Source organism: Bos grunniens, chromosome 27, assembly GCF_055505025.1.
Source record: "Bos grunniens cultivar Pamir isolate PY7600 chromosome 27, Bosgru_T2T1.0, whole genome shotgun sequence".
Taxonomy (NCBI): domain Eukaryota; kingdom Metazoa; phylum Chordata; class Mammalia; order Artiodactyla; family Bovidae; genus Bos; species Bos grunniens.
The window spans coordinates 30,929,074-30,954,348 of record NC_141191.1 but is presented as its reverse complement, the minus strand read 5'-3'; the positions used below and the strand labels follow the sequence as shown (position 1 = coordinate 30,954,348).

The 25,275-nt window shown below is 49.2% G+C and overlaps 1 protein-coding gene and 1 long non-coding RNA gene across 5 annotated transcripts; both read left to right on the top strand.

Annotated features, from left to right (window-relative positions):
* The first annotated feature begins 46 nt into the window (after window positions 1-46).
* LOC147343732 (uncharacterized) lies at window positions 47-6,560 on the top strand. Its single transcript, XR_015155948.1, has 3 exons — window positions 47-173; window positions 1,187-1,306; window positions 6,437-6,560. It is a non-coding gene; the product is annotated as an uncharacterized LOC147343732 (long non-coding RNA).
* Window positions 6,561-6,664: 104 nt separating this feature from the next.
* Window positions 6,665-24,576, top strand: RNF122 (ring finger protein 122). Of its 4 annotated transcripts, none has more exons than XM_086379650.1 (6): window positions 6,665-7,068; window positions 15,112-15,268; window positions 20,956-21,001; window positions 21,247-21,288; window positions 22,871-22,950; window positions 23,438-24,576. In XM_086379650.1, exons 1-6 carry the CDS (start codon window positions 7,044-7,046, stop codon window positions 23,550-23,552), a joined length of 465 nt encoding a protein of 154 aa, XP_086235776.1. In that variant the 5' UTR covers window positions 6,665-7,043; the 3' UTR covers window positions 23,553-24,576. The 4 variants fall into 4 exon arrangements, with proteins under 4 accessions (XP_086235776.1, XP_086235775.1, XP_086235777.1 ...); XM_086379649.1 differs by having other exon boundaries at window positions 22,868-22,950; XM_086379652.1 differs by lacking the exons at window positions 6,665-7,068; window positions 15,112-15,268 and adding an exon at window positions 15,712-16,835 and having other exon boundaries at window positions 22,868-22,950.
* The last annotated feature ends 699 nt before the right edge of the window (window positions 24,577-25,275 follow it).

Genomic DNA, 25,275 nt, shown 5'->3' with positions numbered 1-25,275 from the left:
CACACTGAGTGTCTCCCAGTTCCTGTGGGTCAGGAATTCAGGAGCAGCTGAACTGTGTGATTTTGCCTCAGGGTCTCCCAAGAGTCTGCAGCCAGGACATGGGCAAAGGCAGAATGTCCGCTCACACAGCTGCTAGAGAGACCTCTGTTCCCTGCCGTGGGACGTCTCCACAGGTGAGTGTTCGTGGGACATGAGTTCTGGCCTCCCCAGAGCAAGTGACCAGAGGGAGACAGACAGACAAAGGCAGGAAGAGAAGAAGCAAGAGAGAAAGAAATTACAGTGAAGTTTTATAACCCAGTCTCCGGAATCAACGACCATCATCTCTACTTCACTCAGCTTGTTTCTAACAAGTACAAGTCAGTCCAGCCCGATCTCAAGACAATGGGAAGCAGGCTCTCTGTTCTGCTGTTGCCTTGTTTTGCCATTTCATTTTATTTATTGGGCTGCGCCGGGTCTCAGCTGTGGCATGCAGGATCTTCTCAGTTGCCACAGGTGGGATGTAGTTCCCTGACCAGGGATCGAACCCAGGCCCCCTGCATTGGGAGCATGTAGTCTTTGCCACTGCGCCACCAGGAAAACCTCAGGTTCCCCATTTTTAAGGGAGGAGTATTTTAAAATGAATGGATGGGGACTTCCCTGGTGGTCAGGTGGTTGAGACCTCACTTTCTAATTAGGGGGTGAGGGTTGGATCCCTGATCGGGGAACTAGATTCCAAACGTCTCATGGTGTGGCCAGAAAAAAAAACAAAAAGTAAAAAAATAACCTTACCCTGAGGGTTCTGGTGAGGAATCCATGAAAAACGTGAAGTACTGAAGCCCGGGCTTGGCAGGCAGCAGGTCCTCTGCCCACGGCGTTTTTCTCTCAGCCTCTGTTTCATTCTCCAATCTCCACTCTCACATGTGGGATGATGGTTCCGCTCTGGCCTAGAAGAGTCCTTCATTCCAGAAATCCTAATTCACAGCAGGGCTGTGAAGGATCCCTGGGAAACCAAGCTAGCCTGTTTCCTCCCAGCCTCCGCTGGCACCTAGAAACTTCATCAGGAATGCTTAGGTGATACCTGGGGAGAGTGTGGGCATCACCCCAGAACTGACGATCCTCTAGGAGAGAGGAAGGAAGCTTTGCTTCCAGGGTCACACCAAAGCCTTATTCTCTCTCTCTCTTTTTTCTCTTTGGCTGTGCTGCAAAGCATGTGGGATCTCAGTTCCCTCACCAGGGATCAAACCTGAGTCCCCTGTACTGGAAGCTTGAAGCCGTAACCACTGGACCACCAAGGAAGTTCCCTTATTCTCTTTATTGGATTTCCCAGGTGAGTTGGGAGGGGCAGCATGTGGGTGCGTGCAAAGTCACTTCAATCATGTCTGACTCTTTGCGACCCCATGGACTGTAGCCCACCAAGCACCTCTGTCCATGGGATTCTCCAGGCAAGAATACTGAGGTGGTTGCCATTCCCTTCTCCAGGGGGTCTTCCTGAACCAGGGATCAGACCCAAATCTCTTAAGTCTCCTGCAGTGGCAGCTTCTTTACCACTAGCGTCACCTGGGATGCAGGAGTGAGTTAGTGAAAGTTGCCCAGTTGTGTCTGACTCTTGGCGACCCCATGGACTATAGAATCCATGGAATTCTCCAGGCAAGAATACTGGAGTGGATAGCTGTTCTCTTCTCCAGGGGATCTTCCCAACCCAGGGATCGAACCCAGGGGCAGGGATAAATTGCTGCTCCTGTACTACAGCTAGAGAGTAGACCCCACTTGTCGCAACGAGAGAAAAGCCTGTGCAGCAACGAAAACCTAACTCAGCCAAAAATAAATAAAAGGGAAAAAAAGTTGCATCAATCATCCTAAAAACATTCTGGTATGGAGACTTCCAGAGGAAGGCTGGATCTTCTAAAAATTAAATGAGGGAAAGGTCTCGTTAGCCTGAATATATAATAAATAACTCTAAACTGCTTCAAAGAATTGAATATTCTTACGAAAGTTGTTCTCTTAAAAAATGAAAAGACTTGGGGAAATATGACAATGTGTCTAATTGTGAAGTATGACATGTTTATTTGGGGTCAATTACCACTTTTTACTGGGCTTCCCCAGTTTAAAAAAAAAAATCTGCCTGCAATGCAGGAGACATGAGAGATTCAGGCTTAATCCCTGGGTTGGGAAGAGTCCCTGGAGAATGACATGGTAACCCACTGCAGTATTCTTGCCTGGAGAATTCCTTGGACAGAGGAGCCTGGCGGGCTACAGCTCATGGGGTCGCAAAGAATCCGAGACAACTAAAGTGACTTAGCCCGAGTATGAATCTTTTTATAACCAACATGGTTAGCATTCTCTTCCACATTTTAGGGCTGGATATGGAGGCGGGTCAGAGAAGGCAATGGCACCCCACTCCAGTACTCTTTCCTGGAAAATCCCACGGACGGAGGAGTCTAGTAGGCTTCAGTCCATGGGGTCGCTGAGTCGGACACGACTGAGCGACTTCACTTTCACTTTTCACTTTCATGCATTGGAGAAGGAAATGGCAACCCACTCCAGTATTCTTGCCTGGAGAATCCCAGGGATGGGGGAACCTGGTGGGCTGCCATCTATGGGGTCGCATAGAGTTGGACACGACTGACGTGACTTAGCAAAAAAAAAAAAAAAATGGAGGCGGGTGGAAGAGTCTTAGTAAAAGGTGAAATGATGGGATCAAGGTTTCTGGTCTCATGTTCTTCCAGAGAATTAGCACTCTCTCCAAATGCATTTCTCTAGTGCTAAGAAGGTCATAAAGTGAACGGGCTTCTAGGGTTTGTAAGAGGAGGCTGAAGCGGGACCTTGGAAATGAAGAGTCCCTGACTCCTCAGAAGATTTTCTGGAAGTTCAGTCTTCAGTATTACCTTTCTTTCTTGCCGTGGAAGATTTAGAAACATAATTCTCCTTCAGACTTCTTCAGACTTGGATGTATAAGCCATCATCTTCTTTACTGTCTCCATTTCATCATCATTAAGTAACCAGACTTCTCTCCTGATTCACAAGAAGCTGGGCATCATTGGTAGAGGTTGGGGGGAAGGTGAGTTATCTAAACTACACTGATACAATGTGAGAAATCAACTTTTTAAAAAATTTATTTATTTACTTTAATTGGAGGCTAATTAGTTTACAATATTGTGGTGGTCTTTGCCATGCATTGACATGAATCAGCCACAGGGGTACATGTGTCCCCCATCCTGAATCCCCACGCACCTCCCTCCCAACCCCATCCCTCTGGGTCGTCCCAGGGCACTGGCTTTAAATGCCCTGCTTCATGCATTGAACTTGCGCTGGTCATCTGTTTTACATATGGTAATATACATGTTTCAATGCTATCCTCTCAAATCATCCCACCCTCGCCTTCTCCCACAGAGTCCGAAAGTCTGTTCATATCTGTGTTTCTTTTGCTGTCTTGTATATAGGCTCATCATTACCATCTTTCTAAATTCCATATATATGCTGTATTGGTGTTTCTCTTTATGACTTACTTCACTCTGTATAATAGGCTCCAGTTTCATTCACCTCATTAGAACTGACTCCAATGCATTTTTTTATAGCTGAGTAATATTCCATTGTGTATATGTACCACAACTTCCTTATCCATTCATCTGTCAATGGACATCTAGGTTGCTTCCATGTCCTGGCTATTGGAAACAGTGCTGCGATGAACATTGGGGGTACACATGTCTCTTTCAGTTCTGGTTTCCTCAGTGTGTATGCCCTGCAGTGGGACTGCTGGGTCTTATGGCAGTTCTACTTACAGTTTTTTAAGAAAATCACACTTTTCTCCATGGTGGCTGTACTAGTTTGCATTGCCACCAACAGTGTAAGAGGGTTCCCTTTTCTCCACACCCTCTCCAGCATTTATTGTTTGTAGACTTTTTGATGGCAGCCATCCTGACCAGTGTGAGATGGTACCTCATTGTGGTACCAACTGTATAAAAAATTTATTTATTTATTTATTTTTGGCTACACCAGGCCTTAGTTGTGGGAATCTTTCCTTGTGACTTGCCAGCTTAGTTGCCCAGTGGTGTGTGGGATCTTAATTCCCCAACCAGAGATTGAACCCACATCCCCTGCATTGGAAGGTGGATTAAAAAAAAAAAACAAAACAAAAAAAAACAAAAAACAGATTTATTATATTACCACTTTCCCTTATGGCTCAGCTGGTAAAGAATCCACCTGCAGTGCAGGAGACCTGGGTTTTATCCCTGGGTTGGGAAAATCCCCCTGGAGAAAGGAAAGGCTACCCACTTCAGTATTCTGGCCTGGAGAATTCCATGGACTATATATAGTCCATGGGGTCACAAAGAGTCAGACACGATTGAGCAATTTTCACTTTCACTTTATTATATTACAACTCTGTAGGTCAGAAGACTGACACAGGTCTCCCTGGGCTAACATCAGGGTGTCAGATGGGCTGTCTTCCTTTCTGGAGGGTCTAGCAAGAATCTTGTTTTCCTACCTGGGTTCCTTAGCCTAAGGAAGGGAAGAGGTATTCCTTACTTCCAGTCAGTTTCCCGTTCATAGGCTTGCCCTTCACAGGTGCCTAGCAGAATTCCTCAATCCATCAGCTCACCTATCAACACCTTTCCCCTGAACCATTAAATAGAACTATTGGGTAAGTAACAACACAACTGTTTTGTCTTTTCAAATCCTCTGCACTCTGCCAAGATCTCCGGAGAAAGAAATGGCAACCCACTGCAGTATTCTTGCCTGGGAAATCCCATGGACAGAGGACTATAGTTGGCGGGCTACAGTCCATGGGGCCACAAAGGGTCGGAAACAACAGAAAATATGCACTTTCATGTTCGGAGATCGAGACCAATTAGGAAGTTTTTGTAGATGTCCAATTAGGAGATGAAATCAGTTGGATCTGTACATGATGCCCTTCCAGAGTAGCTCAGAAAGAAAAAAAGATTGTTTTCAGACAACTACATAAGTAAGTGCTAACCTATTTTTGCAGACTGCTAAGTGATCTTGGCCTGATCCTTTGCTACTGTAACCATTATGCTATTAAATGGCAGAGAACTAATCTAAACAGTCTTAAGTGTTACAAACTCTCAAGAGTCAGGGAAAGTATATTTCACCTTCCAATAGGACATTAAGTTGAATAGAAAGATGAGATTGAGTCTTTCTTCTTTGTTTCCTTGCTTGCTCACTGTTTATCTTGTTATGCAATGTAAATCCCAGGAGAACAGGCTTGAGAACATTGATTGGTGGCTCTTCAGTGAAACAGTGCTTGTCCCAGAGTAGGCTCATGGTGAATATATTCTGAGTAAATGAAAGATAGAAAGACAGACAAAGTAAGGAAAAAGGAGGCAGAGGAAGAGAGAAATGAGGGGAGAGAGGGGGAAGGAAAGAAAGAAAAAAAAGGAAGGAAGGAAAAAGGGAGGGAGGGAGGAAAAGAAAGGCGGGAAGGCAAGAATGAGAGAAACAGAAAGAAATGACGGAATGTCCAGTAAAAGAAAGCATCACATTGGACAGGGAATTAAGAGATTCAGTCTTTCTTCTAACTACTGTTTATTCAACACCTGTGCAGTGCTAAATGCTGAAGATGCTGCCCTTATAATATTGCCAATGTCGATGTCTGGGTTTGATTCTGTTATTCAGGAGCCTAGAGCCCTGACAAGTCTACCTTAAGCTTAAACTGATGGGGCAGGTGGAGAGGATAAGATGACAACTAAAGCACTTTTCAGATTCACCTGCTTTAAATCTTGGCTTCAGTTCCTCTTTCGCTTTTTATTTTGTTCTTAAAACCTTTATTTTAGTCCCAACCTGGAAATAACTCAAAACATCCAACAACAGATGAAGGCAGAAGTTGTGATGCATTCACATAGTGGAATTCTATTCAGCAACTTTATTACTAACTTACTTAATGATTTGATTGGAGTGCAATTGATTTACAATGTTGTTACTTTCAGATGTACAGCAAAATGATCCAAATACATATGTGTGTATATATTCTTTTTCAGATTTTTTTCCATCATAGGTTATTACAAGACAGTGAATATAGTTCCTTGTGCTATACAGGTCCTTCTTGTGTACCTAGTTCATGTATAGCAGCATGTTTCTGTTCATCCCAAAATTATAATTTATCCTTCCCTCCCTTTTCCTTTTGGTAACCATAACTGTTTCTGTGAGTCTGTTTTATAAATAAGTTCATTTGTATCAATTTTTTTTTACAATCTGCATATAAGTGATATGGTATGATATTTGTCTTTCCCACTTCACTTGGTAGGACAATCTCGAGCTGCAATGCTCCCTATTTTAGAGCGAGAAACGTGAGAGCCCGCCACCTAAGACCACGTCCTTTCCCTCTGGACAGAAATGGGACCACTCCCTCGAACTGGCTTTCTCAAAGAGCCAGAGAAATGCTAAACAGTAACCGATCTGGAGGACGAAAACAAGGTGGCATTAATTGTTCACTTTCCTCCAGGTCCCGAGCGGAGGAGGCTGGCTCGGGGCTGCTCGGGCCAGCGCGCCGCCCGATCGTCTCTGGACTGAAGGTGAAGGGGAGGCGCCCAAGCCTCAGAGATGCTCCCCACACTCGGATGGGGCGGATCTGCAAGTAATGCCAGGGGCCGGAGGAAGGCTCCCATTGGCTGAGGGCCGGTGACGGGAGGGGCACGGGGGCAGTATAAGGGAGGGGGTGTGCGTGCACCGTGTCAGTTTCGGAGTCCTTGGCGTCTCACCTCCGTGCGGCGGCGTCCAGGGCTCGCCTCTGCCTAGGGCTATTTCCTCTCCTCTGCCCACCGGGCGCCCCGCAGCACGCCCCAGCCCCCGGGCCCTTCCTGCCTTTCCTCCGCTAGTCCTTAGAGCCGGGAGACTTTTCTGTCTCTCTTCTCTTCTTTCCCCTTTGTGGCTCCAAAAACCTATCGCGCCGAAGCTCCCGGCTCCGGAGGGAGTTCCACTTGTAGGGGAAGGGCGGCCGCCCGCGCAGCGCACCGGCCCCTCCTGCGACCCCACCGGCCGGCGCGCCCACCCCGCCTTCCCGCCCCGCACCTGCCTTCGTTCGCCTGAGGAAGCCAGCCGAGAGTTCATTGATGCACCCATTCCAGTGGTGTAACGGTGAGTCCGGGGCTTTGGAGGGGTGGGGGGAGCGGGGGCGCAAGGGACATGGGGCTGGCTGGAGACGAGGATAGGGAGGCGCCAGGTTTCAGATCGGAGGGCTCCTTCTCCCTCTCGAGCCAAGTTTTTACTGCAATGGGACCTCCGAGGAGGCGTCCTGGCGCTCAACTCTGCTCTGCACAGCGCGGAATTTGAAAGGGGGGCGGGGGGGTCGGGAGGGGAGTGGGGATCCAGGTTTCACTCCGGGGCCTAGAAGGATCTCTCGGGCGGGCGGGGGTCGTGGGAGCCGAGGGGTTCCCGGCCTCTGTGCGGCGGCTTCGCACTCGTACCCGCCTCCCTCCTCGCCTTTGTGCGCTCAAACTCTTGTTCTTTGTTGTGGTCGTCGGCGGAGAATTAAATCCGCGCTCGGGCTCGGATCTCCTAGAGGGAGCTCAAGTTCCTGGTCTGAAACTTTGCAGGCTATTTTAAATATGTATACAGTGCAGCGTGCAGGACGGGGCGCGGGGGCGGCTTCCCCTGCGCCTTTGTTGGCTTCGCACCGGCTGCTCGGGGGCTTTGTGCCCGGGGATGACGCCGGATTAATGAGCGTGCCTTTATTGGACTGATAAAGCCGTGTAGATCTCCTGGCGCCCGGCTACCCTTGAATGCAGGGCTTGCCTGGGCATCTGTGCTCACTGGCCCCAAGGCCAGACCACGGTACCAGCTCCTGTGCCTAGGTAGTGTCCGCGCCTCCAGACCCAATCTCCCCTCCCTCTCCAGCCTGGTTGATGCTAAGTGCATCTCACATTTAGGCTTTTTAGCAGTTTCCGTGACTACAGGTTGGGCTTGGGGCTGACTCCTTGTCCAGGTTACCTGAAGAGACGCCCTTCTAAGCGGGTCAGTTCAAAACTTTGGCTGCTAATACCCTCCAGTGACCCTGGGATCTTGACTGCCTTGTTCTAAAGCTTGGAGAGTTTCTGGAGAAAGGGGGGAAGGGCGGGCAGGGGCCGGGGGCAGGGAGAAAGAAGCAGCTGGCCTTATCTCTGAGTAGGGTAGGCTGGCTAGCTAGTGGCGGGGGGAAGAAATCCATTCTTGAGAGCAGACTCTTGCCAGATCTCGCATTAATTATTTCAAGAGGCTTTTGTTTTAAGGCAGGGTTTGGGCAGCCTGTGTATGAGGGGCTCCCATCCCCCTCTTCCTCTAGCTGGTAGGATCTAATTTCCTGAAAATGAACCAAGCTGTGTGTGTGATCGGAGGCATAGCTGGAGTGGGGGCGGGGGTGGGGTGGGGGTGGGGGTGGGGGAGGACAGTGAACCCCCGCATCTGGGAAAGATTCCCGTTGGCTGGGAAAGAGAAGCATTTCCCAGATCCCCTGGTCGTTCTTGGCCAGCCCTTCTCTTGACGTCACTCCAGCTCCCAGCCCGCGAGCTGGGGGATGAGACATTCTGATGTCAAGGCTTTCATAGGTCGGGGGAAACAATGGAACAGACTTCAGGAGAAAAACCGAGGTAGCTAGCTGTCAGTGAACACTAGCCCTGCTTCTGGGCGGCCCCCTTTCATAGGTTTTTAGACCCGCAGAGCACTCGCTGCCTCATGTTTCCACTTTTTAAAACATGTGTTTATTTTTTGTTAATTTATAGTTGACTTGGGCTTCCCAGGTGACTTAATTGTAAAGAATCACCCTGCCAATGCAGGAGACACGTGTTTGATCCCTGGATCAGGAAGATTCCCCTGGAGGAGGGCATGGCAACCCACTCCAGTATTCTTGCCTGGAGAGTTCCATGGACAGAGAAGCCTGGCGGGCTGCAGTCCATGGGGTCGCAAGAGAGTTGGACGCAGCTCAGCGACTAAACAACAACACAGTTGACTTCCTATGTGGTGTTTCTTTTTACTTCTTAAAGTGATGGAGAAAGGACTGTTCTCCGACTCCAGGGAAGAAGCAATCCCTCCCCGAACACCTTTGTGATAACTATCTGGAGCCTGTCATTCCTGGGGTTAAAAATTCTTTCCTTGTAAATTTAGATAAAAAGCTACAGCACTGTCAGCTTTTAGCCCAGTGTATCTTTTGTCTACTTTTTCGATCAGAATGCAAGCAAATGGACCATCTCCTCTTAGCCATGAAGCTCTTCTCACCCACACCTCTTTATCATAGAAAGTCCCAACTCGCTGACTCAATCCTGGAGCCCCAGGGAAAGCCTCTCGGCAAAATCAGATGATCAAAATAAACTGATACACTGCTGAGGCCAGAGAGCCTTCAGAGTGCATACATGCAAACCCTCTGTGTTATCTATGGTCATTGCCATGCAAAGGAACCAAATGAGGTTCTTTGGGACCCTATGGATGCCAGGATACAGCAGAGGAAAGGTACATGGTGGAATTTCCCTGGTGATCCAGTGGTCAACAGTTTGACTTCCAGTGCACTGAGTGTGAGTTCAGTCCCTGGTCAAGGAACTGAGATCCCACTTGCCTCCCAGCCAAAAAACCAAAACATAAAAGCAATACTGTAACAAATTCAGTAAAGACTTTTTAAAAAAATAAAAAAGGTACATGGAGAGTCAAGACAGATGGAGGATTAGACTCTCACAGCATCAGCTGTTGATGAGACGGGGCCGGGGGAGACGTACGTGCCTGGTGGGAAAGAAGCCTCTTTGGCATGGAGGACAGATTTACCTGGAAGACAATCCCAAACACCATTTTTCAGAGTAGACAAAAAGTTGTTCCTGCCTGGCCAGTCCACCATGGTGTCTTCCCAGAAAAATCAATCTCCTTTGGCCCACAGAGATCAAATATTGAGCGGAGGGTGAAGAGGTGGTGAAAACTTTCTAATCCATGCCGGAGGCTAAGAAGCAGGGGGTTAGCAAAGTTTAGTAGATAATTAATTTTTTCCCAGCTTTAACCCAAAAGTCTCTCTGGACAAGAACTACTTTTGCTTTTTGTTTCCCCACAATGTCTAGATCAGTGTACAAGTCAAGCCAGCAAGCAGTACTTGTTGGTTGACTGGTCACCCGTCAGCTGAGGGCAGTTTCTGGGCAATTTTCCCAAACTTCAGTCTCCTTACTTTGAAGCAGGAGCTTTTGCCAAGAGGACTAGGTCGCCTTGAGAAAAATCAGGAATTACTTATCTGTTAACCAGTTACTGAAAAAAAACCAAACGTGAGGGTAAGTGAAGTCACTCAGTCGTGTTCTACTCTTTGCGACCCCCTGGACTGTAGCCTATCGGGCTCCTCCGTTCATGGGATTCTTCAGGCAAGAATACTGGAGTGGGTTGCCATTTCAGTCAAAGTACGAAAGTTTGCTATCCTTAGACCTAGGAGTGCTCAGGCTCGTTAGAACTCTCTGTCTCTGATCTCAGAATTGTATGTTGTTGTTCAGTCGCTCAGTCGTGTCCGACTCTTTGCAACCCCATGGACTGCAGCATGCCAGGCTTCCCTGTCCATCACTATCTCCCTGAGTTTGCTCAGATTTTTGTCCGTTAAGTCGATGATGCCATCCAACCATCTCATCAGTCACACATCTACTATGTACCACACACACCTACTATGTACCACACTTTCCACGATGGAAATCTTTGTGTCTGTCTTCTTCCCTAGACTGTAATATCATCTAGTCTTTCCTTCCTTTTTCCTTCAGTGTCTGTCATGGTACTTGTCGTGTAATCAGTGTTTAATGCATGTTTGAGTTAAATGAAGCTGATTCTAGGAACTGTAGGGCAACCTAAGACAGTCAACTGAGAGTGCTGGAGCCAGAACATGTGATACAGGCTGTGAGCCCTGTAGAATTCGAGCCGGGGTCTGGGCTTGGGGGTGAATATCACAAAGACCAGCCTTGGGGGACTTTGGGAAGGGAGAGAGAGTTTCAGGCAGAGAAAGCTGCATGAGCAAAAGTTTGGAGGCAGGTGAAGACAGGGTTGGGCAAGAAATAGAGAGGAGACTCGTTCACCTTGGGTGATGCTGGGGGATACTGAGTTGGGGAGGGAGAGAGAGGACCCAGCGCATTCTTGTTTGGGAGCACTAGAAGCCTGAGTTTGGTAGATCATAGTAGAAAAACGGAGTGGGAGGATATGCCAGACATGTGGGCTAAATTAAAGGAGGGACTAGACATCAATTAATAAGGACTTGGAGTAGAACTGGGCTCCAAGTGTGTTTGGAATAGAGACTTGGCAGGAGAGTTGGCATACAGTCTGAAAGAGGTTTGGAGGGGGCTTGTTATATTGGTCACTAGACTGATCTCAGGGATGAAGAGGGTGGAGATGTGTGAGGTCAGAGATGACTCCGGTCTTTCGAGTCAAGTCTTCTGTGGAGTTGGGGTCACAGCCTTAATTATGGTATAACATTTCAAAGTATATTAATGGCTCCTAACCACAATGTCAGGAAAGCACAGGAACCCGTATTGAAGGCCTGAGTCCTCCTCCCCCCTCTCCCTACCCGCCCACCCCGCCACGGCTTGTGAGATCTTAGTCCCCACCTCCCCACTCCCCTCACCCCCACCAGGGACAGAACCTGTGCCCTCAGCAGTGAAAGTGCAGAGTGCTAACCACTCAACTGCCAGGAAAGTCCCTGTAGGTCTTTGAAGCCAGGCCTTCTTAGCTGTTTGACTATAGGCGTTATTTAATGATTGAGTCTTTTTTTTCAAACCCTGTGGAGAGGGCGGGGAGAGTACATTTCATGGTGATGTTATTACAAAGGTTCAGTTGGTAGCATGAGATGTGTTTGGCTGGTAGCGTGTGTAAGGGCTTCCCGGGTGGCTCATCGGTAAAGAATCCGCCTGCCAGTGCAGGAAACTCGAGACATTCGATCCCTGAGTCGGGAAGATCCCTGGAGAAGGAAATGGCAACCCAGCATTCTTGCCTGGAGAATCCCATGGACAGAGGAGCTTGGCATGCTACAGCCCGTAGAGTTGCACAGAGTTGGAAACAACTGAGTGAATGAGTGCGCACACACACACACACACACACACACGCGCGTATGGTGAAGTCTAGCCTTCCTGTCCCAACACTTTCTGAAATCCAAGACTCTGAGGCTTACCTTTCAGATCACTGATATTTTTGCCTGCTAGCAAGAAAAACCACTCACCTGATTTATGGTTAATTCCTTTTTCTTTTTTCCCCCTTATAACCATAATAGACAATTTTCTAACCCTCAGGACCAATGGTCCCGTGAAGTAGCTCCAGGATTGATTTTTCCAGCCACTTGACAGACAACATCTTTCATTCCTCCTCTTTCCTTGTCTTTTCTGCCACCAGCTTTATATTGAACTTCCCTCTTACCAGCTGTAACTTGGCTTCCACCATTCCAAATGCTTTGGAGAGATGTAACGCAAGAAAGGAAAATCTTGTCTTTATAGCAGATGTTCTTCTTTGTTTTTCTTCAGCCAGAACCTAATCACGTACCTTTGTTGGTGGTGGTGTCATTTAGTCTCTGTGACCCCATGGACTATAGCCCACCAGGTGCCTCTGTCCATGGGATTTCCCAGGCATGGATACTGGAGTGGGTTGCCATTTCCCTCTCTTCTCCAGGGGATCTTCCCCACCCAAGGATCGAACCCCCATCTTCTTCTTTGACAAGCAGATTCTTTACCGCTGAGCCACCAGGGAAGCCCAATCACATACCTACCCCAACACCAAACCCTGGCAAAAGCAAGGTGATTGTCACCTTCGGATCAATCAGGGTTTATTCCTGAGTCACGTGAGTGAAGCTTCTAGTGGCCACCTGTGCTTCCCACACTGAAGGGACCTTGTTGAAACGTAGATTCTGATTCGCTTTGATGGAGGCTGGCTTGAGATTCTGTGTTCTGCAAGCTCTGGGGACACCACTGCCATTAGCAGACTGCATGGTGAGGCTTTGAGTAGAAAAGGGGAGGGTGGCCAGGAAAAATGAGCAGTGGCTCCCCCTCCCCCACCCCCGCCACATTCTGGAACGCGGGCCCAGACTCAGAGTGAACAATTTCTATTCTGGTCTGGGTGCAGCCTGGCTTCTGGAGCAGGTGGCTTAATAATGACAAATGACCTTTGCAACTTCGCTTTGCAATTTACAAAGCATATTTCTTACACCATAGTCTTCGGTCGCCTCTGCACTTTGCTTGTTTTCCTGTGGCAAAGGGGAGCTTTTCAGCAAGGTAATTTCTCAAAGATTGAGTAGCTAGGGAGAGGTGGGATTGGAGCCCAGATGGATGCTTCCTCACCTGAGGCTCTTCGTCTTGCTAGTGTACCCTAGGGGCTTCTACCGGACAGAAGTGAGTTTTCCATTTCCACCCACTGCCCGATTCCTTGATCCCCTAGAAGGAGGTGCAGGTTGAAGTACCACGTGTAGGATCCCGTTTCCTAGACTGATTAAATCATTTACCCAAGATCATGCCACTAGTGTTAGGTCGAGGGTGTAAATGTAAGTCCCTGGAATGTAAATTGGTGCACCCAGTATGGAAAACAGTGTAGAGATTGCTTAAAAAACTCAAAGTAGAGCTGCCACATAATCTAGCAGTCCCACTTCTGGGTATTTACCCCCCAAAAAAACCACGCCTTCAAAAAGATGGTTGTACCCCAACGTCATAGCAGCACTATTGACAGTAGCCAGGGCATGGAAGCAGCTGAATGTTCAACACGTGACTGGATAAAGAAGATGTGGTTCACACACACACACAGACACACACACACATACACACATATACACACACGCATACACATGCACACATAGACACACAGAGACATACACACAGAGACATGCACACACACATATACACATACACGCGTGCATACACACACATATACACACAGACATACACACACAGAGACATGCACGCACACATACACACACACACATACACACACATACACACACAGAGAGACATACACAGACACACACATACATACACACAGACATACACACACAGAGAGACATGCACACACACATACACACATATACACACAGACATGCACACACACACACACATATACACATACACACACATACACACAGAGAGAGACATACATACACAGAGACATACACACACAAACACACACATACACACACAGAGACATACACTCACAGAGACATACACACACATATACACACAGACATGCACACACACATACACACACATATACCTTACACACATACACACACAGACATACACACACATATACACACAGACATACACACACAGAGACATACACACACATATACACACAGACATGCACACACACAGACATGCACACACACAGACACACACATATACCTTACACACATGCACAGACATACACACACACATACACATACACAGAGACATACACACACATATACACACAGACATGCACACACACATACACACACACACACACATATACCCACAGACATACACACACACAGACATGCACACATGATATTGGGTTCGTCCAAAAGTTCATTTGGGTTTTTCCATACAACGTTTCAGGAAATACCCAAACGAACTCTTTGGCCAATCCAATATAATCATGGAAAACTACTCAGCCATAAAAAGAGAAGAATGAAATAATGCTCTTTGCAGCAACCTGGATGGACCTAGAGATTATCATACTAAGTGAAGTGAGAAAGACAGAGAAAGACAGATACCATACAATATCACTTATATGTGGAATCTAAAATATGACACAGAGGAACTTGTTTACAAAACAGAAACAGACTCACAGACGAAGAAACAATAGAAAACAAGCTTACAGCTCCCAAAGGAGAAAAGGAATGAGGGAGGGGTAAATTAGGAGTTTGGGATTAACAGATACCAACTACTGTGTATAAAATAAATAGCAAGGACCTACTGCAAAGCACAGAGAACTGTATTCAATATTCTTTAATAAGCCATCATGGAAAAGAATATGAACAAGAATACATATATGTATATGGATATCTGAATCACTTTGCTGAACATCCGCAGTGAACACAACATTGTAAATCAATTATGCTTCAATTAGAAAAAAGTAAGTCCCTGAGGGAGAGGCTTGCCATGTCTCGCTGCATCCTTGCTCACGCAGAGTGGCATCAGCCTCGGTAGTAAATTTCCCACTAACATAACACTTGCCCTCTCCTGTTGTCTGCAGGGTGTTTCTGTGGCCTGGGACTGGTGAGCACCAACAAGTCCTGCTCAATGCCCCCCATCAGTTTCCAAGACCTTCCCCTCAACATCTACATGGTCATCTTCGGCACGGGCATCTTCGTCTTCATGCTGAGCCTCATCTTCTGCTGCTATTTTATCAGGTGGGTGGCTCGCTGTCTGACCTGGGGTCCCAGGGAGGGGGAGGTCCAGGAGGTGGCGGCCGTAGGTAGGGTGAACCGAGCGAGCCTCCTGTTGCAGAGTCACCAGCCTCCAGCCGGGGCTCCTTGCTTTGAGGACAAGACTTAACCTGCCGTTTGCTGGGCCCCTGAGGCCTGCTGTTTCTATTTGCATCAGCCTATCCAGTTGTCCAGCACATACAAGGTCAGCATGGATCAGCCTGCATCCCGCCTGCTGGCCAGTTCCTCTCATGTTGCCTAGAATGACCAAGTAATATCATCAGTGGTCCCTCGCCATCTCTCTCCACCCACTCACACCCTCTGGGTGGCCAGGGCTAAGGGAGTATCATTCCACCAGTGGCATGACCCTCTGCCCTCCTGGGAAATCCTGTTATCATCCTTCCAGATGCTAATATTAGCAAGCTGGTGTCTGCAGAGCTGCCTGTTTGTACTGCCTCTTACGTTTGAGGGAATAAAAACTGAAAACCGTTACTTCTTATCGCGTAGGGGTCCAGGGAAGGATTGGAGCTTAGCAGGGCGAGCCAAGCTCCAGGAACTGTTTTCTTTGCTTCTAGACAAGGGAATTGGTGGCTATCTTCTATCAAAAATGTAGAGCATGCCTGGTATTCAGGGTGGAAAATACAGTAGTGTTTCTGAACTAGGGCACCCTATGGGTATTAACAATTCCTCATTGTGTGGGTCTGTCCTGTGCATTGGGGAACATTGCACACCCCTGACCAGTAGAATGTCATGGAGCCATTGTGATAAAACCAAGCCACACGCCCACACACAAGCATATGATTACCCAACACCTGGGTAGACGGACGTCCCCTGGGGTGTCTAGTATCTGATCAGATCACCTAAACAGATTAAATTAAGACGAAGGCCAAAGGAGTTCCCATTCCCCACAGAGATATCCCCGTGGGTTTGAATGGCTCGCCTGGCGGGAGGCTGGAGGGCTATCAGAAGCTTGTTTAGCAGATGCTTGTTCAGATTCCTCAGGCCAAGGAGCCCCTTCTTAAGAAGGGGAAGTGCCCTGGGGCCCTGCTCTCCTTTGCTTCTCATCCACTGCCTCAGCCCTCCTTCTTTTCTCCAGACTTTAAAAAGTCCCCAGGACTGGAATTTTCCACTTACAAGGCTTTTTTGCAGAGAAGGTAGTGGTTTATTTTCCCCTCTTGTACCACTGAGTCTGAAATTTGCATCTCATTAGTAAAGTGAGGGTGTGGGTAGATTTCCGGTATCTCAACACCCTCTTCCACACCCGCCCGCCCCTTTCCCCCAGCTGAAGTTTTCTTCCTCAAACTTTTCGTCTTCCTGACCAATAACCACCTCACTCTCCGCATATGAAGCAATGTATGCAACTCCCCGGAGACAGAAGGTGGAGGCATACCCAAGATTTATGTGTGATGCTGGCAGGAGGCTGTAAAAGCAGGCTGTGTCTGGCCCCTACACACACACACACACACACACACACACACACGCATGCATGCACATTCCTGCCAGGCTGCAGAGGTGGTCAAGAGAGGAAATTCTACAAAATCACTCTGAGCCGGTAGGTGGGAGACCCAGCTTCATTTCCCAGTTCTGCCATTAACAGGTGTGATCTTGGGGTTTAAGCTCCTCTTTGCCCAGGACTTCCTTGTGTGCTAGGCACCGTGCTGACCACCTTATGAAATGTTCATCTGCCTTAGTCCTCAGAACTGCCCTCCAGTTTCAGTATTAGTCTGCTTCGTAAATGAGGAAACTCATGCTCAGGCGGTTAAAGATGAAGTCCTGTATCCGGAAAAATGGTGAGATGGGCTTGTCCGATGACAGTTAGCAAGGGTCTTTCGGATTCCGGATGTTGGCCTTCCCAGATTCTTATTCCTTGAACGGGATCATCTGGGGCTCCCGTGGCCACCCCCAAGCAGCCAGACGCAGTGGTGTTGCAGAACGGGCTGGGAGCTCTGGGTACGACGGGTTTATTTTTTTTTTTTTTGCTTGGCTGGAGTTGGTGACCACATGATACCAGAAGCTTTCCCCCTGCCGTGGGGCTGCTTGGCGCCACCTGTTTTCCTTCTGCAGTCATCTGCCCCTTCACCACCCCGCCCTCTGTCCTGCAGCCCAAAACCGGTGTGACCCTGGCGTCTCATGGTTCCTCAGCCTTGCTGGTATGTGGCAGCCTGGGAGCGCCTATATATAGAAAGACACACAAGCACAGAAGCCACTTCCTCTGCCTGCGTCTCGGTTTCCTCCTCAGCCAAAATAGGCCTGTGACTCCCCGCTCCTGACCTGCTGAGCTCATCGGCCCAACTCCCCCTCACTCCGTCTTCCCTGACCCCCCGCCACCCCCCGCCCCACCCTGTCGCCAGGAGCAGGAGCTGATCTCTGCCCTACACAGGATGGAAGGGGCCCCGTGAAATACAAATCGGGCAGGAAAGAAACAACTCTTTGCAGGACTTACCCGCATTGTTTGTTGCAAAAGGGGAAAAGCCAGGAAGCGCCCACTGGCAGTGGCTTGAAATGGGCTCATTGAATTCAGGGTATTTTTAGCTGCTTTGCTCACCCCAGCAGCTGAGAAGGCCACCTGTCCCGAGTTGTTGGCACTCCATCCCCGCTGGGATGGCCCAGGATCTCTGCTTTTTTGCTCTCGTTTTCCTTGCAACCCTTTTGGCCCCGTTTCATCCCAACCTCTACCTTCCTGATATGGAAATCTACAGGCAGAGTGAATCTAGAGCGTGACTCTGAAGCCTTCACTGTTCCAATTGATGGTCCTGGGCTCTCAGAGTCAGCTTCTGGAGACTCCTTGGGTAAGACCATTAAATGGAGCCATCCAGACAGAAGGGCCCCCAGGCGTCCTATGACAGAGCAAGCAGAAAGGCACTGCGTGTACTGCCTAAGTGTAGCCACGCTGCAGGCGAAGTAGGCGAGGCTCTGGAGATGTGACATCCCCTCTTTCTGAGCCAGGAAGCCGGCAGGCTTCTCGCCACTTCCTTATTTACTCTGTATATACCTGCTAAAAGAGCAGCAGTCTGTCCCTCAGAAGGCAGCTCTGGGCGGCCTGGCAATGAGAGCACGTTTCTTCTTCCCCAGATGAACCCAGTATCAGGCAGGTGGCCCTTGATCATTTAAGTGCATCCTTCCCCGCCCCTCTCATTTAGAAGTGGGGACACAGATGCAGGTGTGTACAGGAACGTGTGCAGGTAGGGGTGGAACAGTGGGAGCGCTGGTTAGACCCTCAGCCTGTCCCTCCAAGGACCAGAAACCCCACTCCGATAAGAGAGGAGTCGAGGGTCGGGGGGCAGACAGCGGCGGTGCTGCCTGGTGCCCAGCCTCGAGGCCGAGGGACACTGGCCCCACCCGTCCCCTGACCTCCTGTTAGGAGCCGTGGAGGTGGAGGCCGCCGATCTTATCTGCCCCCAGGCTGTGCACCAGGCTTTCTGCATCCTCCTTTGCTCTGGTTCCAGCATCTCTGCGTTGCTCTTGGAGCATCTTACCTTGTGCATGCCCTTCAAATAAGGCTAGTGATTGAAGATTTTCTTCCTCTAACTCAGACCAGCTTTTTTTTTTTTTCATGCCAGCTATTACAGGCTTTGCGGGTCATATGATATCTGTCTGAACCACCCAGCCCTTCTGTACAGAAGCAGTCATAAAGTATAAGTGTGGCTGTGCTCCAGTAAAATTTTATGGCAAGCACTGAAAGTTGATTTTCATATAATTTCCACATGGCATGAAATATTCTTTCAATTCCTGCTTTCAACCATTTATGAGAGTAAGCACAGTTCTGTAACCAACAAGGACCTACTGTACAGCACACAGAAGTCTGCTCAGTGTAACCTGGCAGCCTGGATGGGAGGGGAGTTTGGGGGAGAATGGGTCCATGGATATGTATGGCTGAGTCCCTTCGCAGTCCACCTGAAACCATCACAACAATTGTTTGTTAATCTGCTATACCCCATGACAAAATAAAAAGTTTAGTTAAAAAAAAAAGAATAAGTACAGAGCTTCCCTGGTGGCTCAGTGGTAAAGAGCCCACCTGCCGTGGAGCAGACACGGGTTTGGTCCCTGAACCGGAAAGTTCCCACATGCCGTGGAGCAGCTAAGCCCGTGCACCGCAACTTCTGAGCCTGTGCTCTAGAGCCTGAGAGCTGCAACTGCTGAGTCCACATGCTGCAGTTGCTGAAGCCCGTGCACCCCAGAGCCCCTGCTCCACAACAGGAGAAGCCTGAGCATCAAAGCGAAGAGTAGCCCCCACGTTCCCGCAACTAGATAAAAGCCGTCGAGCAGCAACAGAGCACAGCCAAAAATTAAATAAATTAAATTATATATATATAGGAAAGTACAGTTCTTCCCTTCTGGGCCTTATGAAACAAATGGTTAGCTGGCTTTGACCCTCAGGAAACCATGATTGGCCACCCCGGTCATAACCTGGTGGTTCTCTGATGTCTTCTTCCAATAACACAAATCTTTGGTAGAAATGATTCCTGGGAGAGAAAACTCTATCTGGTCCCCAGGTACAGGAGACCATAGAGCTCCCTGCACAGTTCAGAAGGTTTCTCTCACTGAAAATAAAACAGCAAAAAAAAAAAAAAGTTATCAGTGCATCATCTCGGTCTCGGCCATTGGCACAGTGAGCCATTCAGAAAGTTGGTGGCTTGTTGATTGAAAGGGTGTTTTCCAAAACCCCATGCTATGCCCAGGAGCATGGTGTGTGCCACCTGATTGTGAGGCTGGCCACAGTTTGTGTTAAAGAGCTCGGGCTCTGTCATCAGGTCGACTGGTTAGAATCCAGCTCTGCTGCCAGGCAGCTCTGAAGTTTGGGCAAGTTACTTAGCTTCTTTGGACTCCGTGTTCCTTGTCTGCCAAGAAGCACGTCTCTCCCTCTGGAAGGTGTTTGAAATTGATGAGTGCGGATATGGATCTATATCGGTAGAGATCGACGCCTAGGAAATCCCCCATCACAGTTATGCTCCTGCCATTAGTAACGGCATGTTCTGGCCATTGTGTTCTGGCCATTGAGAGTCCGGCTGTATGCAGGCCACCAGCTTGAAACAAAAAGAGGAAAACAAAGAAGGGATTGCCTGTGTTGCCTGGTGCTGTGAAGGGGGAAGAGTGTGCTCTGCCTCCAGAATACTTGTGTTCTCCGGGTGGAAAATTCCCCAGGCTCAACAGATGTTCTCCTGCTGCCTGGGCTTGGAGGAAATAGCCCTCTTAAGAATGTCTACCTGGAAGTTCAGTGGTGAGGGCTCCTCGCTTTCGCCGCTGAAGGGGGCAGGTTCGTCCCTGGTCAGGAACTAAGATCCCACAAACCACGTGGTATGACCAAAAAACAAAAACAAAACTAACTTTTGCACACTCAGCAAGCAGATGGTTGATCTGTCTAGTTGGGGAGCCCAAAGGAAGTGACCTTCCAGGAAGGAAGGTGAATGAACTTTTAGGGTGCTCTGCCAGAACCCCCACCCCCAGTTGAGGGTAGGTGACAGTGAGTTTTGAGGCAGTTGAACCTGAGTCTGAGTCCTTAACCCCACACTGGTGACCTGCAGAGACTTCTATGCATATTTCGTGTCTACGGGACGCACCTCCCCACCCCCAGAAGGAAGTCCCAAGCCACCGGCCTGTCTCTCCTGCTCTGAATGGCTGTTTGTGCAAAAGCATAATGACTTCTTCTCTCTCCTCTTTCTTGCTCCCCCCAGCAAACTCCGGAACCAGGCACAGAGCGAACGATATGGATATAAAGAGGTAAATAAAGTCCTCATTTTGTCCTAAGACCTCTCCCCGCTCCACCACTACTAACCCAGCTAGAGATGGCTGGGGGAGGTGGAGGGAACAGGGCGGGGGCAAGATGAAGCTGGCCTGTTCTCCCCTCGTGCCTAGGGAGAGCGGGGGTCTCCCTGGGTGGAGCTGGGGGCTCCCTTCCTCGGCTGATACCACCTGGCTCCGTGTTTGGTTTCTTCTGACCCCAGGTCTCCCCTCTTTTTTCCCAGGTGGTGCTTAAAGGAGATGCCAAGAAGTTGCAGTTATATGGGGTGAGTGCCCTGGGGCAGCAGGCGGGGCGCCCAGCGGGTAAGGCAAACCTTCTCCAGGTCTGAAGACCTTTTTAGGAACCTTCTTAGTCCCTGCCTTCTGGTCTCCTTGGGCCAAATAGAAGACACATCCCAGGAGGTGATCAATATGCAGGATCTGTTATGTCTGGGACTGGGGCTGGCAGAAAACAAAGGGGGTCACCAAAGGGTTTGGGTACATGGTGACCTGTGACCCCAGGAAACCTGCTAGACGTAGTCTTACTGGGAAGGCAGTATGACCACCCCGGGCCAGACTGCACTACCTTTCCCTGCTCGGTGTCCCCATCTGGGTCCGAAAGGGGTCCCCTCTGTGTGTGCTCTGTCCTGGCGACTGTGGATCTGACATGCAGGTCCAACCCTCTAGTTCTCCCCTGTTCCCCTCCATTCTCCCCCCCACCCACCCATCACACCCACTTTCTGGGACCCCTCAACTCCCAACTCCTTCAGGACTAGACCATTACTTCTTCCTTTCCCACCTGTGCCTTTGGGGTCACCTAACTCCTGTCCCAAGACTTCCGTCCATAACCACATGCACTCGTGCAGAGAGCGTGTGTATGGTTGTCCGGGTGTGGGAAGAATCATGGATCTCATCATGCATAAGACTAACCTGGACATGGCCTCATTTCGTCTGTCTCTTTGGGGTCCATAGTCACGATGTCCCCAAGTTCTGATGTTTCTTAAGCTCTCCTCCAGAAGAGGAAATTCAGCTGGGATTGAGGGGTTAATATACTAGGATGCAAGGCTGGCTTTAAAGAATGGAAACCATATACCAGAGCCCCATCCTTACCTCTAGTTATGGCTAAATGCCCCCTGGTTGAAAGTCCTAGGCTAGAAAGACTATTACAAAAAAGGATGAAATAATGCTATTTACAGTAACACGGGTGAACCTAGAGATTATCATGCTAAGTGAAGTCAGAGAGATAAATACCATGTGATAACACTTACATGTGGAATGTAAAATATGATACAAATGAACTTATCTACGAAAGAAAAACAGACTCACAGACACGGAGGGCAGATTTGTTGTTGCCAAGGGAAAGGAGGGTAGAGAGGGGCGGATTGAGAGTTTGGGATTAGCAGATGCAAACTGTTATATGTAGGCTGGATAGACAACGAAGTCGTATTGTATAGCACCGGGAATATATATAGCACACATATATATATATTATATACTGAATATATATAGCATATATTCAGTATGCTAAAATAAACCATAATGGAAAAGAATATGAAAAATAACATGTATAACTGAGTCACTCTGCTGCACAACAGAAATTAACACGTTAACAATTAAATGCTTTTTATCTGTATTATCTGGCATGGGAGCCACTAGCCACACTGTGGTTGTTGAGCACTTAAAATGTGGCTGCCGTGACCGAGGAACTAACCATTTAATTTCATCTACTTGGATCAGTCTGCCGTGGAGCATGGCTGCCACGTGTCAGGGTTAGTCCTCTCTTGGGTGGAGATGGGGTTGATGTGACTGAGGATTCAGGGGGAGGCTCCTCCCCGTCTCCTCTCACACGGCTCTCTCTTCCCACAGCAGACCTGTGCCGTCTGTCTGGAAGACTTCAGGGGCAAGGACGAGCTAGGTGTCCTCCCGTGCCAACACGCCTTTCACCGCAAGTAAGTGTCCATCGTGGGGCTGTGTCCAGATACCTTGGAGCGAAGAAAGCAGGGAGCATCTTCTAGAGGGGGGCTTCCCAGGCGATACAGTGGTAAAGAACCTGCCTGCTGAGAAGGAGACTCGGGCTCGATCCCTGGGTCGGGAAGATCCCCTGGAGAAGGACATGGCAACCCACTCCAGTTTTCTTGCTTGGAGAATCCCATGGTTGGAGGACCCTGGCAGGTTACAGTTGGTGGGGTTGCAGAGTCGGACATGACTTGGAGATGGAACAATAACAACAGTCTTCTAGAGGCTCCAGTCCCTGCCCTTCCCACACACCCCTTGCTGATGCCCTGCATCCTGTCTGCACACCAGGCAAGCCGGAAGGGTTAGACCAGGGCAGGGATGGAGAGGTTCTTGTCTTGGGAAGCAGTGGGGCTCTATGAAGGGGCAGCCGGAGCACGCTGGTATCTTTTTAGGGAGTAACAGGTCGGCTTTTGCCCGCAGGTGTCTGGTGAAGTGGCTGGAGGTGCGCTGTGTCTGCCCCATGTGTAACAAGCCCATCGCTGGCCCCTCCGAGGCCTCCCAGAGCATCGGGATCCTATTGGATGAGCTGGTGTGAGCGCTGCCTCCGTACCAGGCTTGAAGGAGACCTCTAGCTTCGTGGGTGCCTGGTCCTTCCTCGCATCCACGGTGAACAAGACTGGCGGGTGGTGAGGGTCCCAGTCACCTGGAAGGGAGGGGATGCCAGGCTGGCCTTCCACTGTAGGGTGAGACCAGGCTCACCCACTTCTGCCTCCCGAAGCCTTCCTCCCTGTTACCCCGTGCTGATGGCCTTGCCTTGCCGGGACTGGACTCTGCCTGCATTGTCCCTGCTCTGGGAACAGAAATCCAATCCTGTTTAGCCAAGAACTTGGAGTTCACCCTGCCTTGAGGGTTTCCCCGAGGAGGACGAGCTGCCCTGATCTCGAAGAAGGGGTGTGATGAGCTGTGCCCCGCCTGTGATCCCCGCCACCTCCTTGCCACCACTTCCCGAGGAAGGTTAGAAGGCAAGGGGGGAAAGACGGAGGAACCAGGCGCCTCCAGTGGAAGCCGCGGAGGCTCTGTAGGAAATCGGGAAGTGCGTGGACATGCAGAAGAGTCAATGTTTACACGGGACCTGCAGAAACAAAGGCTGGCCAGCCGGCCTGCTGACTACGGTGTGGGGGTCGGGGGGGTGGCTGGGGGGCAGCCCCAGCCCTCTCCTAGCATCTGAGGTGCTTAATCCGTTCACTGTTCCTCGGTTGATCTCAGAGCTTCCTATTCCATGTTGGGGTTTGAGCGCCCCTCCCCTCCCCTCCCAGAGGAAGGGCCTTTTCTACACCCAGGTGGATTCCCCAGGGTTTTTTTTTTTCTTTTTTCTTTTCTAAAGGAGCAAAAAGGGGCCTGGGGATGAGGGGCTGTCTGAAGGTTAAGGTCGCGACGGACACCCTCTTTTCCTTTGTAAATAGTATTTTTATACTTCATCCTCACCATCTCAGGCTTTATACATGGAATCCCCCAAATGGAAGGACTGGGGGCTTTCTCTGTTCCTCCCCCCAACTGGGTGAGGGTGGGAAAAAGGTATGTATTTAAAGAAAATTAAATTTAATAACAAGTTTCTCTAACCTCCTGCCTGTGGTTGTGGCCTGTGTCTGGTGGCCTTTTGGTGCCAGCAGAGGGAACAGAATCCTTCAGCAGCGTCCTCCCACTTCCCCTGTTCCCAGAGCGGACACGCACACAGAGGTTCCTAATCCTTGCCAAGGAGAATTGGTATCAGGTTAGTATCTGTCTGGGCTTCCCAGGTGGCTCTGTGGTAAAGAATCTGCTGCCAATGCGGGAGAGACAGGTTTGATCCCTGGGGCAGGAAGATCCCCTGGAGGAGGAAATGGCAACCCACTCCAGTATTCATGCCTAGGAAACCCCATGGACAAAGGAGCCTGGTGGGTTACAGGCCATGGGGTCCCAAAGAGTTGAAAATGATTAAGCAACTGAACAAGCATGTAGTATCTATCTTTTTAGCATAGGTTAGGACTAACATCAATGTGCTTGAAAACCTGACTAAGCCAGGCTCACTCAAGTGATCACTAGAATTTTTTTTTTTTTTTAAAGCCGGTGTATGGCACCAGAGCATTCCAGCTACCAAGACTTGTCATTCATAGAATTGTCCTTGTAACTCACTGAACTCTTTAAAAAAAAAAGCCTCTATGCTACCATAAAGGCTTGATTTCTTTTGCTGCTAAGACTGGCTCAGACAGTAAAGCGTTTGCCTACAATGCGGGAGACCTGGGTTCGATCCCTGGGTCGGGAAGATCCTCTGGAGAAGG

Bases quoted from the DNA above. Each gene is read 5' to 3' on its own strand.
- RNF122 (XM_086379652.1), top strand. From the start codon at position 16,627: ATGAAGCAATGTATGCAACTCCCCGGAGACAGAAGGTGGAGGCATACC. The intron at 16,836-20,955 runs GTAGGTGGGAGA...TGCTCCCCCCAG, and splicing joins TACAAAATCACTCTGAGCCG to CAAACTCCGGAACCAGGCAC. The intron at 21,289-22,867 runs GTGAGTGCCCTG...CTCTTCCCACAG, and splicing joins AGAAGTTGCAGTTATATGGG to CAGACCTGTGCCGTCTGTCT.